Raw genomic sequence first — 19665 nt, 5'->3', positions numbered from 1 at the left:
ATGGAGGGTTTCCATCTCCTCTCTCGTGCCTTTTTCGCCCATGGGAGCAGTGATGCTTTGGGGGCCCACTTCTAATTCAATCCATTCGTTCGGATGCATGGGCCCCCATGTCTCCGGTTGCGTATATTAGCGGGTTGCATGAGTGGGCCCATAAAAATGGTGTCTTAATTTCTGAGCAAAAGCCATCCATCGACGGGGGGCATGGCGCTCCACAATAAATCGGACACGCTTAAAAGTCTCTCAAACAGCCCATGTTGTCAGACTTAAGTTTTGGTGGCTTTGGAGGCCCTTGATTCTTCTTCAACACGCTTCCAAAATGCACGTCTCTTTCTCTTTGCTATACCTTTAATTGCTTAACACACTTCCCTTCTTGTAGTTTACTTCCATCTTTTGCACTCCCAACCAAGAGGGTCGATCACCTAGCCACAAAATGCTAGGTGCTGTGAAACTTATGCATCAAGGATGACCTATATACTTTCTTTGGGGTCCAGCGGTGGGACCATGCAAATTGACAGCACTCCCTTGCACCAAACTAGATAAATCCTCCATTCATGCACCCTATTGTGGACGGGATCATGTATATAAATTTCAAGCTTGTGGTTGAAATGCAAGGATCTCGGAATGGTTTGTCCATCCATGATACCTCCATATGGACGGGCCCTGGCTCAAAGGCTCAATTGCGGCACCTTGGGCAGCAATTGGGCCTCCGTGTTGATTCATGGGTCACAACTAGATCAACAGACAGCCGTGGTCATATCGGACGGGGGCATGGAATCTTCTTCTTCTTCTTCTTCTTTTTTTTTTTTTTTTGGTAAAGGGGACATGGAATCTTTATTCTTGTCTCGATGTGGCAGATTTGTGGAGCAGGGTGTGAGGTCTCCGTCTTGACTTCTTAAATCATAATGGAGTGAGTGCTCGGTGCCACCTGAGATGACCCAAGAAAAACGTGTTACCGAACGATGAGGAAACAAATTAAGTCAAATTGACGGCCATTCTATGTATCTGAGACGGCTGAATTGCGTAACGATGACGAAACAACACGAATTTTTTAGGTCTCATGCATGGCTACTAGATTCGACGGTAAAAAGATTAATTTCATGTTGTAATCAGTTAACCCGAAGGGCAGATTTCCTCGACACGTCGCTCCCGGATGAAGTCTCATGTTTTTTAAGATATATATCTCTGTGTTTCTTTTTGTGGTGGCTTCTCGATCGGTTATTATGCTCTTTAATTATTTTTCTCCCCTTTCCCAAATGTCATACTTGATATTTGCAATGTCGAGATGTGGCCACGGTGGTTGTTGGCTCTTGACAATTGGATCAGGGGACAATATTGAAATGAGATTAAGACGGAATTTTCTTCTTCTTCTTCTTCTTCTTTTTCTAATGAATAAGATGGGATTTCTGATTGCACTATGGACTCTGTGGGAGACCGACTAGCTGATTAAGACGTCCTACCGAATGACATAATTAAGCCAATGATCTTAGCATATATCTTGCTAGTACGTGCATGCTGGCCCTTGGTTGGGTAACGATTACGTCGGTGGCCACATCTTGTTTCCATCTTAGAATTTTTAACCTACTTTAGCCGGAAGCAAAGGACCGAGCATGATTAACCGTTTTCATGAAAATATTGCAGAAACGGCGATAAGAGAGAAGCGTGAAACGAGGTTTTACAAAGCATGCAAAAAGTGAAAACGATTGCGTGCTAGATCTTAGGAAGCTACCATGGCAGTAATTACTGGAAAGTATTTCTTGTGATTTTACGCTTATCTGGATGTTCCTGCTAAAATCTTGCCTGATCATATGATAGTTGCGGAGGTTGGCCGCCAAGAGTCAAGTCCAAGCTTCTTGTTGGTGAACTTCTAAACTGAAGAAGATGAGCTGGTCGGTAGTGGCTGTGCTCGGACAAGAACGCCGATGCTAGTTGTTCGATGAGAAAGAAAAAAAAAAAAAAAATCTATTTACCAATGTCTGTCCGGTAGAGATCCTTTGATGTTTAAATTGAAATCTTCAAAACAACAATGAAGACTTGAGAGAGAAAAATAATGGTATGGGTGTGGAGTACATCAAAAAAAGTGTTAAGGAGAACGTATATAGAGGTCTCCCAGTATATTTTATATATGCAAGAACTGACGTTCGTTATTGAGTAAGTTGATCATACGCTTTAACTACTTCTTAACCATCCGTACACTACACATGCATATTACTCTCGCATATGGAGCTTAACTATGATGGTTGGCCATTGGAGATAATTCAAATGATGTCATAGTGGATTTTAATGAGGGTCATATGATGAACTTCTATTGGTTAGCATGCCTATATCGATAGAGGTTGGTTCAGAGGCATATCACCGTGTGCGTGTCTTCCTGGTATTTTTCTAGTTACTTTCCTATTGACATCAAAAGCAGTTCGCAAATGTTTTTATCTGTCATCTTAATGATTGTAGGGTCAATATTTCCATGGACTATTGAAATTTCTCGAAGTACTATTCATAATTCCAATATTGGTTGAATGATGCATCGACTTGTGTACTAATAATACTTTGTAATTTTGTGAGTCCTTGTGAACTATCGGCGGTGTTTTGGAAAACATGTGCATGTACGTACAAGTTAAAATGCCATTTATTACCGATCAGTGATGTTTTTCTGTTTCTTAGCCACTCGTCTCTTTTACACTTGCTTTTTCTATATTGGTGAATATGACTTTTAAATATTATCATTTTTATTATTCACTTTGTCTTTGGATTTGTGATAATTATTTCTAATTTTTTCTAGATCTATAATTATTGTGCTAAGTTGTATTATGAAGCATTAAATTTGCGGCCATCATTCAAACTCTTCTGTGTCGTTATGTGTCTAGTTTTAGGATACAGCTCCTATTATCTTCTCGGGTGCTTATATCTTTATGAAATCACAGGCGAGAGTGGCTTAGCTAGAGAAATCTATTTCACGAGTTATTATTTTCTCTTTTTCTCTTTCTTAGAAAGTGAGAATCAGATCGAGAAAGGGGTATGTTTGATAGGGAGGTATTTATAGAGGTAGCTAGGAAAGTGGAGATGCATGTAATTTGTTGTTCCAGTCAAGGATGGCGTTACAGCAACCAAGATAGGATGAGAACCTGTAAATGTATTGAGGAACTCAACTCTAATATAGCAAAGCCAACAATTTTTCTTGATGGGTTCAAATTTCAATTGTAGGGGCTCGTTCAATATTCGTATTTATGTTTTACATGAGACTCATATTCACTATTGATATCTTGTAAAAGATTATCCATAATGTTCCAAACAAAGTGCAAAGGAATCCTTCACTTAGAGTGCTAAGACTAGCTAAAACTCAAATGAGAATCTCATATTTAACAAAATAGCATTCAACAAGGATTCGTAGTAATAATGCAAGCATACAGCTTCCACCTTATGCGCTATTATATTTAACCCCCTGATGAAGATAGATATTAGATATAAGTTTCTCGTTTATCTCTTCGCAAGATGCTACTCTCCAATCCTTTCCCACTTTCCCTATAAGTTTGACCTCGTTTCCCTATCTCTCCGTCTCTCTCAAACACAATGATAAAACGATCCGAGGGGGCAACTTGACCACTAGTTGTTGACGGCTTGAGGGCCACGTACATCCTTGGCACCCTTTCTTATCTCAGACATTAATTTAAGCCTTGAAATCATGAAAGAGCTAGCCATCTTTCCATGGGAGTTATTTTTCATTTGAAAGATAAAGTTGGAAGCTTGGAGATATTTAAGGAGGTATCAATGCATTTCATTAGGAACTTGGGCATTGGAAAGAGGGACATGGTAGTGCTTGAAATTGTATGGTTAGAAGTGCATACTTAATTTCATAAGCTTATAGATGATAAGGGCTAGCAATCCTTGGTGCTTTCTTGGCTTGCATCCAAGTGTGCAAGAATCTTGTTATGGTCTCAATCAGCACTTCATCGACGCGTATTTGTGTTTGTGGTGATGAATCTGTTGTCTCCTCCTTTGAGCTCTGCAAGAATAAAGAAAAAGATCATTTAGCTACAGAAAGTCCTTTTAGTTTTTACTTACAACACACACACACACACACACACTATCAGAGTGGAAGGAAACAATACATGGTAGAGTAAAAAAGACAATAGATGTTGAAATTTTGGCTTTAAGTAATGTACTGGTGAAAACATAATTAGAGTTGGAAGTGAGTTTTTGTATTGTACATATTTGATAAGGTGATCCCTATATAGATGGCAAAACTTCTAGTCAAGTCAATTGCAAACAATCTTCGAAACACCTAAAGAAAATTTCTTTAGATCGAAAAGATTTTTAGTTGAACGATTGCTTTAATTAAATACATTACTTGCATAGTATCAAAAGGAAGCAGGAAACTATGTTTCTCATAAAATATAAGCTAGCACGGGGCTTGTAATTAAACGATAGAGTAATGCATGCCAGAAATGTGTCCTCGCATAGTTGGCATAGATTCCTTAATTAGCTCCCTAGGTATGCTATTATTTGAAAATTAAGTCAAACTAAGATAAGGATCCAACTCTGTTGACGACTCCATATATGGGTCAAGAGTTTTGTTGGTAGCATGGTAGATAAAGTAATTTAAGAGAAGATCAACCCAAGGATCAAAGACTGATAAAGAGAACAAAAATTAAAGGAAGATAATTAACTTTTTCAGGCATACATTATCTTTAAAAAATTCTTTCATAGCATATGAGATATCATATATGAAGCGGCATAATGCATAAAAAGTGTAATATTGATGGTGGCTCTTATATAAAAGCAACATATAAAACATACTCCTTAGAGATTGGCTACATAATTTACAACATGATTTTAATCTAAGATGCTGTGAGCTTGGAGGAATCCTGAACTTTATTTGCAAGAAATAACTTACTGATGCTACCCTGCATCTCTTGGACGGCCTTGTTCTTGCATCCACCACGTCAATTAGCTCATCAAACCGAAAAAGAAACATAGAAATCTAATCAGTTGCTTCAAATGGTAATCTTATTTATTTATTTTTAAAGATATAAAAGAAGTGGATAACAACCCTGTAGTCTAAGCAATATTTATGCCATAATTAAGAAAGAGGTATAACAGATGTTCTTCTGTGATAAAACAGCCAGCTATAATAAATATATATATATATATATTTCAAGAACCGAAATGCTTTATGTCCATTTTACCAAAAATGCTTTATTTCCGTAACTTCATAAGTGTAACCAAAACAAACATCCATCATTGCCTTCTTTTGATGGATTTTATGGATTGTCCACCATGCATTATTTGTAAAAATGAATCCACAACAATATTTATGGCTCGTATTTTAATTCTGGCTTGGGGAAGACATTAACTGGTGTCACCATGTGAGTTTGGTGATGGAAGCGGATGCCCATATGAATCACATAGACCATTGATGCTTTCATTAAGTTGTCCAAATCCTTCTTGGTTCCAGTGAGTAACACCTCGCTCGTAAGAGGGTAAAGGTATGCACCATGCATGGCATCATGAAAGGTTCATGCACTATCTAAATTTTTCCCTAGAGTAGTAGAGTCAAGAAACCTAGCTAGAATATCATTCTTCTCCTCCTCTCTGGTGGATGATGTTCGTCGATCGATTTATTGCTTTGCTTCTATAAAATCGCCTTTATATAACAATTTTAACCTTCATTATATGTGAAAGAAGATGATTTTGAGAAACAGCACTCACATCCCATTACCACGATTACTTGTTATATCACGTCGACAGCTTGGCCCAAAATATAAAGCTGAGCTCCAATTAATGCAAGCCGGAACAGCTAAAATATTGAGCAGCTCAAATGCAAAAATAAGTAGTCACTTTTTTCCGAAGCATACAACATTGGAATATCACCACCATTCACATTACACGATAACATATTCGATCGGAAAACTAAGTGGGTTTAGTTACCATAGAAGTTATGAACGCATGAAAACTTAATAATTACTGCATATATAGGTCGAGGAACTACGTACAAGAAATGCATATATAGCAGAAATAATTTAATGTTTACCATATTTGCAACAGATTTTAGAATTTCAAGGCAATTGGCCTTCAACTAGTTTCCTTTGCGTCCGCAGTTGTAGTTTCCAATCACAAATCCACCTTTCTCCTATTTTTTAGAATTTCTTTTCTCCTTGCCATACATACACAATATGGCCCGGAGTACAATGAAGTATGAGATAAATAATGTGAGCAAATGTTCAAGCCAATCCATGCATGAATTAAGCCTTTGAGGAACAAAAGCCGAAGGAACCAACACCATATCAATTTAACTAATTATGCAAAACAAATATGATACAAATCAGCAAATGATTATTAAATGCGATGGAAAGAGACATATGAGGGAATCCACATCCATTGCAGGCAGCAAGCTACCTGTTTAACAATAACTTCGTACTTTCTTGAGCACTGATATTGTCTCTCGTCATCCTCCATGGACACTAGCTCTCTGTAGGCCCTCTCTCTACGTATATATTTAGGTATGCGGTGTGGTATCCGTAATCTACCTTTTAGGATGAGAGGATGCTTTATATATATATATATGTATATAGAAGAGAAGCCAAAAAGTATGGGATTGGCATGAGAAATGAGGAGGTCGTTAAAATCTTCTTCTTCCTTTTCCTTTCAAAGTATTTATAAGAGGGTAGGTAATGTTTGTCGACTGAAAAAAGCAGCCGTTATGACAAGAATATTATTGGCTTTTGCATTGGAGAAGGCAGCTGGAAAGAAAAGCGTTATACTCTACTGCAAGCTGCTGCATTTTTATACTCTCTTGGGAGCAGGAACACAATGCTCGTGATGACACCAGGTGAACGGAAGGAGATGGAAGGGATAAAAGTAGTGTCAAAGAAAACTCCTTTGACGGGAGGTGCATGTAAATCATAACTGCTGGTCTTACACCTTTTACTACCACGACAGACGGAAAGGGAATTGAGATTTGATCGAACGAGAATTATATATATATATATATCAAACTTTTGATATGTCTGATGAAATGGACATGGAATTAAAGATTAATTCCCCTCCTTTCTTCCTCTCGATCTAAACTAGTACAAATTAATGCATGAAAGCCACCAGAGATCAGAAACACAAAATAAACTCTAGCGATTTTCCTTTTTATTGTATATCTCTCTGTACACTATTTCCTTTAATATATGAATGAAAATTAAGTTGTATTGTTTGGAATGCCAAACATGTTACGAAGGAAGGGTGCGTCGAATGAAATGCCAAAATGTACATCTACCTGACCTCGAGAGATTGCTGGCTAGCGAATCACGTTCCGTAGAGATAAATGCATGCTTCAAAATCTGTCACCTTAATAATCTTCCAAAACGCGCGCATTCATTTTGCGCATACAGAAATTTCTGCAGCGGTGTTGGAGCCTTAGATTTGTCCAGTTAGAAAATAGTTTCTATTTTTATTTTAGTGAATATTTTTAAAATTTGTGGTAGAATTAAGGATGTTTAATTATGCTCTTTTATACTATGTGAAACACTTTGTAGGTGTATTTCTGATGATTTCTCTCTCTCTTTTTTTTTTTTGAGCAGTTTCTAAATCCATGTTTTCTTTGAATGACTGACCATCGGCTTTGCTTAAATTTTGCATCACCACAAAAATGTCGTTTATTATTTTGAAACACGGCAAAAATGCTAAGCATTGAAAGAATGATAAATAAAAGACTAATTCCTGATGATCTTACCCAAAACTTATTTTAGACTGATATATATTAAAGCTCACATAACCAAGTCTTTATGTGCAAGTTGCATTAAGGAGCTACCTTAAAATAAACTGGTACTTAGTTTACCTCTTTACATGTTAGAATTTTTAATCGTGGCATAACATGGACTTATATTCTTCTACTTTGCTTCTTCTATGTAGAAGAATTTTAGAAAAACAGGATTTTTTATGGGTATGAATGGGGAGTCTTAAAGGACTTGAAATTGGCGTGTTTTAAAAATCTTACATCCTTTCTCGCATTCTTGATCAATTCGTGACGGCTAATATAGTTGCTCTTATTGCATAAAACCGATGTTTTATATATATCTTTGTCCGGTCTCCATGCTACCTTTTTCTCTCTTTTTCTTGATATGAAATTTGCAAATCCTTTTGATCGATCAAGAGATAGGTGCTAGAGATGTAGGACTTAACATTTTGATATTTGGATCATGCTAAATTTACAAATGCATTGAATAATTAGGCAAACTTTATAGGCCATGTCGAATCTAATCTCCAATGAGACGAGTCTAACTCATGACCCAAATCCTTGCCGGCATGATTATGGAACTTCGACCTGCCTCTTGATTCGGTCTTGGCAAGTCTGGGTATTAATTTCTTGGCAGAGATGGTATCATATTTCAGATGGGTTCAAAGGCATCATTAGATGTGTGTCTGCCACTGAATTATCAACATGTCTCAAGGAAAGAAGGACCCTACTCTTTTTTAAATATTTATTAAATTGCATATTTAGATCTTTATTTCTTTATGATTGGTTAGGAGTCCAGAATTTTTGGGCTAAATAAATTGTCATATTTTTTAAAAGATTAGTGCTAGCAATATGGGAATGCATGATAAGAAAGAAAAAAAAATATTTAAAACAAATAAGTGGAGGTCAAGGACCAATAGTCATACGTATGCATTTGGATGGTTTTAATAATAAAGAAAGGGGTGCACAATGGCTGCATTAAATATAATAGAAGTGTGAATGGATCGGATCCAACAGAAAAATTTCGATCTATTTAATTTTTTAATCGAATCTTGATATTGATCCAAATCCAATCTAATAGAAGATTGGATCAGATTGGAATCCGTGATCAAATTTTTTGACCCAATAAATATTCGAATTGGATCGGATCTGTGTATAATCCTCCCTAATTCATGAAATACGGATCTAGTTTAAACCTGAATTGAGTATAAGTTAGATTGTGGGTCAAATTAACCAATAGACATTAGCTATAGCTATTCAATCGATGAAGTTGAAATTGATTTTACAATTTATCATCCAATGATACTTGCGATATAATGATTTTTAGAGTGGTCATCAACATATGACAATTACATTTTAGAAACTATCAAGATGTACCTCATATACATACGGAAATCGATCGTGGGATACGACTGGAAGTGAAATATCTATTTCTTACTGATCCTCTAATTTTTTTGAGTTAAAAAATTGTCTAGGTTTAATGCAAAGGATTTTTTATGAAGTAGAAAGAGAAAAGATAATATTTATTAGGGAATTATCAACTTGAAGCAATGAGTGCTACTTAATTGTGTGAGGATGGAAAGAAAAAAAGATAATGTTGTGTAGGTCGGCAATCCGCTGTAATTTGTGCATAGTACATGTAGCATTAATAGGTTTGAGTCATATAATGGGTTCGGATCAAATCGGATCATTGAGCATAAGATTCATATAAATTCGAAAATTCAAATGGGTCAAGTTGGATCAAAATATAGTAAATCAGATCCGATTCAGATCCGTGGGTCATTTTAAACGGTTCAGATCGATTCTTCATGGGTCGGATCGGATCGGATTGAATCATGGGTCAACGCGACCATTTATCCTTAGATATAATTAAGGAATACAAGAATAGCGAAATTCTTTGTGCACCGCATGCGGTGATTTGCTCTCGATGGGATCAACAAAAATATTTTTTTTATCCACCGATGTCTCCAGATCCATCTGTGAGCGAATCATCGCATACGGTGTATAGTTTTCTGCACCACGCACGGTGCATAAAGAATTGCTCTACAAGAATAACAATACCAAAATAGATCACGGCACATGGTGCACAAAAAATTGTCTACAAGAATAACAATACCAAAATAGGTCTAAGGCTTGATGAACTGTCCTATATCTAGTCGGTTCGGTATATAATTTATCAAAAAGGCCAATATAATGGCATCACATTCATGTTCAATTTAATTATCTGTAAGCCGCGGATGGTGTTTTTTTGCGGTGAAGAAAATGCTAGGTGACGTTCTCATAAACTACGCTCCCTTCGCCAGGCACATTACCATTGCTAATTCATAAATTAATTTTTTATGTACAGGTATATTGGCACGTGCGCAATAACAAGTGATAATAAGATGGAAAACCCAGTGGGTATACGGGGCAAGGCAGGGCAAGGCGAAGGAGAGCGAAAGAGGGGCTAGGGTTTTGAGAAAGAAAAGGTCAGCGAAGATGATCGAGGTGGTGCTGAACGATCGGCTGGGGAAGAAGGTGCGGGTGAAGTGCAACGAGGACGACACCATCGGCGATCTCAAGAAGCTGGTGGCGGCGCAGACCGGGACCAGGGCCGACAAGATCCGCATCCAGAAGTGGTACACCATGTACAAGGACCACATCACCCTACGCGACTACGAGATCCACGACGGCATGGGCCTCGAGCTTTACTACAACTAATCGAAGGTGATCTTAACCGATTCCTCATCTCATCTTATCTCTCATCTCCGATCGTCTATTTCTCTCTGAATTTCTAAGGATTTCGTGTGTTTGGATGATAGCCTGACTGGATTTTTGAGAATTAGATTACCAATCCTTCTAGACTGTTCTCGGCATTTTTTTTTTTAATTTTATGATTCTGCTTTTCATTTCGTGCAATGGTATGTCTAGATGATGAACTGACTGGATTCAACATGTGACTAGAAACATGGGTTCCCAAATTAATTTAGCTCTTGTTTTAGATTCTTTTTCGTATTTCATATATTTGGATGAGGTCCTTTTAGATGTTACTAGGTTCTGGTTTTATCTTCTGGACTGGTGTGCTTATTTGGATCAGTTTGAGTGGGTTTGTGAAGTGGGTTAAGTATGGTTTGAAGAAAAAAAGAGTAGAAAGTTGAGATCTTTGTAATTAAATGAGCAAAATCCTGTCATCTAACAAAATTAGAGCGCTGCAAGTCGTAGCTAGCAAAGATGAAGAGAGTAATATATATAGATGCCTATGCTAAGAGAGATGCCAGGAGCATAGTAATTGGAACGGTGGCTAAATGGTTTGATTTGACGAAGTTGACATAATTAACCCTTGAAAGAATCATATCGTTGATCCATCAAATATAAATCCATATTTACCCAAATTCCCGTAGCCATCACCATCAAAACTGAGTTCTATGAAGGGCTACTTGTGATGTTATTGTGAGCTTTATATAAATCCTTTCTCTCAACTTCCATCCATGTGATTCTTCTCTTTCAAACTTTGAGATTCAAATACCTTTCCTCGTTAAAGTCAGAGTTGTTTTTATGTGTCCATCTTTAATATTCCTTATTTATCAAAAAAAAAATCCTGATTTTATCCTTTCAAGTTTGATCACTTGTTCATCTTGACTTTCATGTTTTTACTACACTTTTTTAGCCTCCTTACTGCACAACATTTTGAGCTGTATATTATCATGGCCCATATTGCCTTCCATAGATGTTTATAATTGAGTTGCTGACATGTACATCCATTACATAAACACCCCAAAAGCTTCTCGCCATTTCAACCATCCAACTCTAATTTTATGTATTCCTCATTTATCTCTCTCTCTCTCTCTCTCTCTCTCTCTCTCTCTATTTTTTTTTTTAAATACTAGTTCCTTATAACAAATCAATCAAAACTCTCAATGTTGTCATCGAATTGCAATTGTATCGTACTTTTTATGTTTAACTGAGTTTAAGCCATTAGCATTTAAGACTTATTTTTCAGCATTTATTCTTACTCTCTTCTATCAGTCAATGCTATCACTCTGTCTGGATTGAGAGATTGTTGTGGGGGCGGGGGGAGGGATGCTAGAATCCCTCATTAGGTTAGGGGGGGAGAGAAAGTCACAGTCTCTTGTTTGGATTGTAAAATAAGGAGAGGAGCAACGGAGCATAATCTCTTTCTCCTAACCTTTTTTTTCCTAATCACTCTAAGCCTTGTTTGGATTGAGAGAATTGGAGAGAAGAGAAAGAGATGGGAGAAAGCAAGAATTTCCTATTTGGTTATATAGAAGTAGGTGAACGCAAGAATCCTTGTTTGTGAGGAAAAATAGAGAAGATCCAGCCAGTTTCCCTCGTATGGTTAGGAATTTAGTAAGGAGAGAAGCAAGGTTCGTCATCTCGGAACGGAACCCCATACCAGTAAAATCCTAATATAATGCGGTTCGGTATGGAATGGCAATGTTGGTACACTCTGAAATGATGTACCGATATGAGACTGGTAACTACATCCGAAAGCTTTCACTTTAGAATTATCGCAAATTGATGTGCTTCTATCAACAATTTAATATTAATATTTCATGAATTCAAATGGGTGATGGGGTTTTTTTAGAATGAAGTATCGAAGTCTAAATGACGTCGTGCCAAAATGAAAGTGAGTTTATGAAATACTACATTGGTTGGGTTCGGTTTCATACGGATTAAAAGTATATAAATCAAACTTAACCGTAAATAATCGATTTTTTACAAATTTCAACCCGATTCCATCCGATTTATGTCTTTCAACTGACTGAAACCAATGTTTATTGGGTCGGATTGGTGATTTTCGATTTATTTTTGCTATCAGGTTAGGGTTTCCATGGAGAGAAGGGAAGTGAAAATCCAAATCCCTTGTTTAGAAAGCAGGTTAGGAGAGGAGAAACAGAGAAGTGTTTTAACCCCAAACCCTCTTTTTTGATCTCTCTGAAAGTGGAGAGATTTGGAGAGGAGAAACTTCTACATTTTTTCCTCTTGTGTCTAGAGTTCTTTGCTTTTCCTTTCTCTTCTCTCTTGGATCCAAAATTCTTTCCTTTTTTCTTTCTCTTCCTTGCTCTCATTTCTCTTCTCTTCTTTTTTCTCATGTTTGAAATTCTTCTCTTCCTTTCCTTTTTCTTCACTTGTTCGTAAACCATTTGCAGATATAAATACTATGGTACATCCTCTTGGATATTGGGAACATTTCCATATATGACTTGCGTAAAGATATGAGCTTAATGTTGATCCTTAATATAAGCACCCTGCGACTGAAAAAACACATTGCATGATAACAACACCCAATGCTTGCCGCTTTCCTAGCACGAATGTAGTTGATAATTAAATGTCATAATTCTGCAAATTTAGGTACTTGCATACCCTAGCAAACATGCATGTACTTAAACTGTTGGAATTCATTGATGCAAATTTCTGATCACCTCACTTACTGTTGTGTGAAGTGGTGACATGAAATCCTTTCACATTGTTGCATCATGCAATCTCTAAATTTGAAAAATTATGTTAGAGGCATATAGTTGACATTATAGTAACCTTAATCAGAATCAAGCTTATGCATGAAGTCTAGTATTACCATCCATAGCTCACATCAAAGTTTTTTATTGGCTTACAATGTACAACACATACAGCATACTTCATCTAGTATGTGCTAATATATTACAGCATCTCTAGAAATTATTCTCTATAAGGAACCGATCATGAAAGCATTTTATTTGCTGAAATGACGGATCTCCAGTTTTGATTTCTCTGCCTACAGCTTAACAAGGACACTCCAGTTATTAACTTATAAGCCTGTGGGACTCTTACATTAAGAGTTCTATCATCCTAAGTTGGCATATTAGAGAAACAAGTGGTGAATTAATATACTAAGAAGGAACATTTTTTTGTGACCATGTTTTGTAAATAAATCCATGACATCTTCAGAACATGAAATGATCTTTGCAAAACTTTGTTAGCACTAACATAAGAAATGCTATTCGATTTGCATGATTGTATCAAACAGTTGCAATTGTTATAGCAAGTTCTACTTAAAAAAGTCCCAAGGCACTATTATCGTGCTGCTTTACTTGCCTTGTAATTGTTAAAATCAAAACTGAAAGATGAATTACCATTTAAGGAGTCATCTCTAGAGAATTGTTTGCTCGAAGATCTGGTATGCAATCATGTGCGGTATTAATAGTGTAACATACCATTTACGAGTTACTGTCAGGTGACCATTGTGAATATTATATGCTACAGCTGTGGTCGACTCTAAAAGAAAAATGTCAATTCCAAATTCCAAATGTGCGTGCTAAGGAGATGTGATGCAAGTTGCTTATGGTGCAAATCTTTACAATAAAGCGTGAACATATATACGAAGAGTTAAATATTGACATTGGTTCCTCTTCCATGCATTGGCTGGAACAATACATATCATGGTACGTGCCATACCAACACATGGCCTGGATTGGCATCTGTCTATCAGATGAGGCCCCCCCCCCCCCCCCTTTTTTTTTTGTTTTTTGTGGTGGGCGGGCAAAAAAAGGATGCATTGCAGTTCACCTAGAAAGCAAGTGCTGGGCTTGTTGGCTGGTGAATTGTGGTTGGTACTCAGTACTGCCCGGACTGGCCAGTACAGGGTAAGAAAGCTGAGTCCAAGGATAGAAGCTGAGAATAAAAACTACTAAGAGTAGTCTCTCTCATAACACTTAGGTGTTCACTTCTAGTCTTCATGAATAGTGGAATGGAATGCTTCCCCAAACTTTGTCTTGCATTCTCATCTTTTTACTAAAATGCTGTCTTTCCAGCCATACTGTCCAAGTGTCACCAAAGCTGTCATGTCCCAAACTGCCTGAGCTTTAGGTTCGATCATATTCTCTCTTCATGAGGATGACTTTGAAGCACCTGTACGGTTCCTTCCAAACGCTCCTAACAAACAACATTTAATAGATTTATCAGTGAACACCTTGTTCCTTGTCAACAATCATGCAAAAAAAAGTTTGATGATCCTAAGAGCAGTCTTAGCCTTCCAGATAGTTTATTCTTGTCTAACTAAGGCAGAACCAGTTGGGCAGTGAATTAATAAGAATGAACCCAGGCTTGGTCTAGTGGTTTCATACCATCCTCATGGAGGATTTTTATGGTTCAAGTCCCTTTGATATGTATCCAGGATTTGAATTTGAGTCGCTGCATCAACGGCCACTCTACTAGAAACCACATCTGAGTAGGTCTTGTAAAGAGGATTGAATGGCAGACTGTCTGCATTTTGCAAACTCCCTGTTGTGGTGTGATGATCTCAGGACTTTCAAGGTTTAGATGATTTGCCCATTACGTTGCGATTTGATGATTCAACATGATTCGATGTTGATCTGAATTATATTAAAGAAGGTGAACGATGGGTTGAACATCTAATGGATGAAAATTTGTCAGGCTAGGGAAATTGGCTGGCTTGCATCAATGAATTGCCAAGAATTTATTATTTGTTGAAAGAAAAAGTAATTCACCAACCCAAAGTCATAGGTGGTTGTGATGATTGCTTCATAATCTAGACAAGTAATCTTAGCCCTGTTAAAATATCTTTCTGCTACTTCCGAATTTATAGATGCAATAGTCATTCATGCCAAAGCCTTGAACGTCTACTTTGCTGTTTTTCTAATTATTTCATCTGTTATCAATATATAAATAAACTACTAACTCTCCGCCAACTGATAATGTGGTGCTCGCTAGACATCTTAAAGTTGTTGCGTGCACTGCACAGTTGGTTTTATTAACTCTCTCTCTCTCTCTCTCTCTCGCCGCGCGCACGCTCGCCTGCCGGCAGCAATTGGTTGAATGCTATAAAATAGAAATTCTACATGGCATGGATCCATGGTATTCAGTGATGTCATGACTGTAATTATGGATGTTCGTTTCCATCATCTGTTCTATTATTTCTGCATTTGCTTGTATCTATTATTATATAATACAGTTATTTGGCTCTCTCTCTATCTCTCATCTGCAACTTTGGCAGGGCCAGCAGCATCATTCAGCCTTGTTGTTAGGAAGCTTCTAGTTTTTGGTTTTCAAAATTCTCACTACTTTAAAGTGAATTGTCTCACGCGATTGATGTGGTCTCATATGGCAGGTGAGTTGGTTGTTCCAAATGGATGCAGGTGTCGCTTATGGTAGAACAATTGAATGTGGAAAAATGTAGGTAATTTGATAGTTGATATGAGCCATGATGTTGGCAACAAGGACTAATGGATGCTTTGTGTGTGTATTCAATCTTACAAAATAATTAAGCATATGGTTGCTATCTAGTTTGTTTGTGGACGTAGAAGTTAGTACCGGTGTTCCTGAACAATTATGAGACATTTTACTAGTCTTCTTGTGGTAATATGAGCCATGAAGCTTTGCTGATGTGCTGCGGGGAAATGACCTCGTTGCCTAACCAAAATGAAATGTGATTCGTGGTCAACTTGTGAAGCAGGAACCGACTTTAGGCTGTTATCTGGATATTATTCTTCTCGAGAAGATTAACTTAGAACATGTACGTGTACTATAGTTTACTTAGACTAAACTAAAATATACATGTTCTAAGTTATTCTTATTTGCGACGTAATTTCTAATATAGTTCCATATTATCTGAACATGTAGTATCTGACCTGTTGTCAACTTGGACATTTTGATCTGGTTAGACTGACTGGATTTGAATCAGCATGATGCACATGATCTGAAACGTACATCCGAAGGGTCTCAATTACGTTGAAACGCTGTTGCATATTTCTCTGCCTATTGGCGTCCAGTTTTTTAATATAATCGAAACCCTGTGAGAACATACTTTGGTGCACCTGCCCACACTTCTGAAGGGCGGATGAGGGGAAACGATAAAACACAGTTCCATATATAAACAATTTTAAACAGCAGCGATGCCGTTTTCACACAACTGAACTTATTTTTTTTTTTTTTTTTTCTCTTGATGGGGATGATGAAGTTGCATCACATAGACGGTTATGTGGTATTTACAACCGCTCATATCCTCTTTAAGGAAATCCAAAAAAACTCGTTGCAGAAGTCTGAGGTCCAACAGCTCGCTGAGTATACCACTGACCTTCATGAATTGGACCAACCCTCTTCCTAGCATCGATCTCTTTGCGCCATGAAGAGAGGCAGTTGGGGAGAGAGAATCTTTGAGCAGCCGTTGTTGTCTGACACGGAAATCTCATGAAAAAGGGGGCAAAAACGCTGAGTAGTCGATGGGTAACTATTCCGTTGCATCACTCGCTGTTACTCATGCGTAGCGTGCAAGGAAAAAGAGAAACGGAAAAGGTGAAGTGCTTTAATCATGCTGGAGGTTTCGTCTGTGACTCTCCCTCCTTTGGGAATCTTTTCGTTTTCCGATTTTCATGAATATATTTGTATTAGAGTTATATAATATAATATATATCCACTTTATAGAAAATTACTCTACACAGTATCTATGCCGCTATTGTTGCTAAAAGAAAAAGGACCGATTATTGGTTGGATCTGGTTTATCGTGGATAATTAATTCCTTTTTCCTCTTGAACAACACACGTTACCATGTGTTTAATATTTTTTTCCCTGCTTAACGGCAACAATGCGTTTAATGCCTTCTATCTAATAAATCATCCCTGGTTCACTGTTGTTTTAACGCCTTCTGCAGGTCATGAATGTCCGTCTCCTTACCCGCGCTGTGGACCCTCCTTCATGCACCAAGTACCAACCAAACGGCACGCAGATTGATATTATTAATAATCTATTCCAGGCCCGAATGCTAGACTTGTTCGAGCTGTCTCAAGCATGAGAGTAAGATCTGGAACAGGTTTTACTCCCAGCAAACAGCACGTTACTTCTGTCAGCGTGCTTGCTCATGAAAAGGAAGCATTTTTTCCACGGTTACGTACATATGAAAAAAAATTAACTCCTTCCCCTTTTTATATGGATAAAACTATCCAGAAAGCTCACCAAGTTCAGCGGGCCAAAAAATAAAATTTTTGACCGAATTTATCCTATTGCATAATGCCAATTCTCTTCATATATGCGAGCATGAAGTATGTCTCTTCCAAATTTAATCTATCCTACGTGCTTCGTTACCCCGTCTCTTCCGATCGCATATCTGTGCTTTCTTTTTTCTTCCGTCAACCACGAGGCAGACGACTCAAGTACTTTTTCCAGTGGCATGTTGTAGTAACAGAAGGAATACGTACTTCTGTTTTAACTTGTCCGCATTTCTTGTGCCAAATATGTCCATAACTTGTGCTAAAATAATCAAGGGTGCTTTTCAGTCTTTGTCCACCGGCTTCTCATCACATCTGCCAAGTTGAGTCAACGAACACAGGTGTCGGGATGGATCCATGTCCTACGAACATTGGATCCCATCCAAAAGCATGGATCTCTGTGATCATTAAAATAAAGGTCTTAACGTAGATCTCTCTCTAATTATTTTTTGGTTGAAGCAACAAAACTATTTCCTTTACTGGCCTGCAGGTCAGGTCCTTGCTTTCACAATAGAAAGCAAATGGTCTATTACACTGGCAACCGTGATCATGAAGACATTCGATAGAGGAGGATCACGAGGTAACTTCCCTAATTAGATGGGCTAAGAATGATCAGCATCGATGGCTCATTTTGTCCCTCTTCCTCAAGTGCTGCTGGTATGCTGTGACAGATGATAGGAAAATGATAAGAGCTGAAACACAAATCTCAAAGCGATCAGTGCATGATCCAAAGGTAGATTCGTGCGAAGGAACGACAATCACTTCTTTGGTGCGAGAGATATGTGGAACCCCGTCCCCACGGGAATAAATAGATGGGAAGGGGAGGGGAAAAGAGATAATTACGACCTAATGGCAAAAAGGAGAATAACAACAAGTCTACGCCCCGCCATGTTCCAAGAATTTGTCGTGCCAGCCGATGCTAAAAAAATGGCGGATTTCAATGGCCGGAGCGAGTGAAAAAAAAAAAAAAAAAAATCCAGAAACCGGAAGGTGAGGAACCGGCCTGCAGTGACGTCACCTATGTATCTTTTAAAAATGGTTCATGTTCTGTCTTCAAGAGAAAAATATACATATTCTAATAAGCACTGAAAGCAAGGAGTCCTTCCATCACTGAGAGGTCCTCGGGAGGCTACTAAAACTTTTCTTGAAGACATTCATATGTTTTTGACTCGATCGTCCGATTTGAAGAGATATTGGAACGCTTTCCATACGGAAGGGAGACTATTCTCAGGGTACCAGTGTAATACTCGCTAACACTGGGCGTCATCGACTTGTGTCTAAACTGTCGAGCATATCAAGCCAAAATATTTTAGTTTTATTTTTCCATCTTAGGGTTGTTCCTTTCCTTTTATTACGTTTTTGATATATGCAGCATAAGCATCAGACTTGAATATCCTGATATAGCAAAAACTTGGTATGATTAGTAAAACAGCAGAGTGGTCTAATTAATACTATCAACTCATCCGTGTATTGTATCAATCATTATTTTTTTTGATAAAAAAAAATTATATTAACAGCAGAAGAAGATATACAGAATGTGTAACATATAATACAATCAGTCGAACACCTGCACGTTGTGCGGGATCAGATATACAAAAATAAATTTTCTTCTAAATTTGATTAGATTGAAAAAAAATTATATATAAATAATAAAATAATATTCTTTCAAATTCTTAGGATACTTCATATTCTCAACTATCTACAGAAATAGGTTTAATTGTAAGAATATAATAATATCATATATTAATAATATAATTTAATATGAAGATGTGTTGTTTTCATATGGCACAATATGATTAATAGCATAATTTAATGCAAAGATGTATTCTTTCCAGATAGCACAATAAAACTCATTTGAGAAATTGAGTTGGTAACACTCTATACTCCTTCACAGAGTATTATTTTATATATATGGATAAATTACAAAATTCTCTCTGAAGTTTATGTTTATTACAGTTACAGCTACTATTT

General features: G+C 37.3%; 1 protein-coding gene across 2 annotated transcripts; it reads left to right on the top strand.

Moving 5' to 3' along the window:
* The first annotated feature begins 10107 nt into the window (after window positions 1-10107).
* LOC105054509 (ubiquitin-like protein 5) lies at window positions 10108-15996 on the top strand. Of its 2 annotated transcripts, none has more exons than XM_029267391.2 (2): window positions 10108-10423; window positions 15708-15996. In XM_029267391.2, the coding sequence occupies exon 1, from the start codon at window positions 10196-10198 to the stop codon at window positions 10415-10417; it is 222 nt and encodes a 73-aa protein (XP_029123224.1). In that variant the 5' UTR covers window positions 10108-10195; the 3' UTR covers window positions 10418-10423; window positions 15708-15996. The 2 variants fall into 2 exon arrangements, with proteins under 2 accessions (XP_029123224.1, XP_010934337.1); XM_010936035.3 differs by having other exon boundaries at window positions 10111-10423; window positions 15822-15996.
* The last annotated feature ends 3669 nt before the right edge of the window (window positions 15997-19665 follow it).

This window comes from Elaeis guineensis, chromosome 11 (genome assembly GCF_000442705.2).
Source record: "Elaeis guineensis isolate ETL-2024a chromosome 11, EG11, whole genome shotgun sequence".
NCBI lineage: Eukaryota > Viridiplantae > Streptophyta > Magnoliopsida > Arecales > Arecaceae > Elaeis > Elaeis guineensis.
This window is presented reverse-complemented; position numbering and strand designations above follow the sequence as displayed.

Bases quoted from the DNA above. Each gene is read 5' to 3' on its own strand.
- LOC105054509 (XM_029267391.2), top strand. From the start codon at position 10,196: ATGATCGAGGTGGTGCTGAACGATCGGCTGGGGAAGAAGGTGCGGGTG.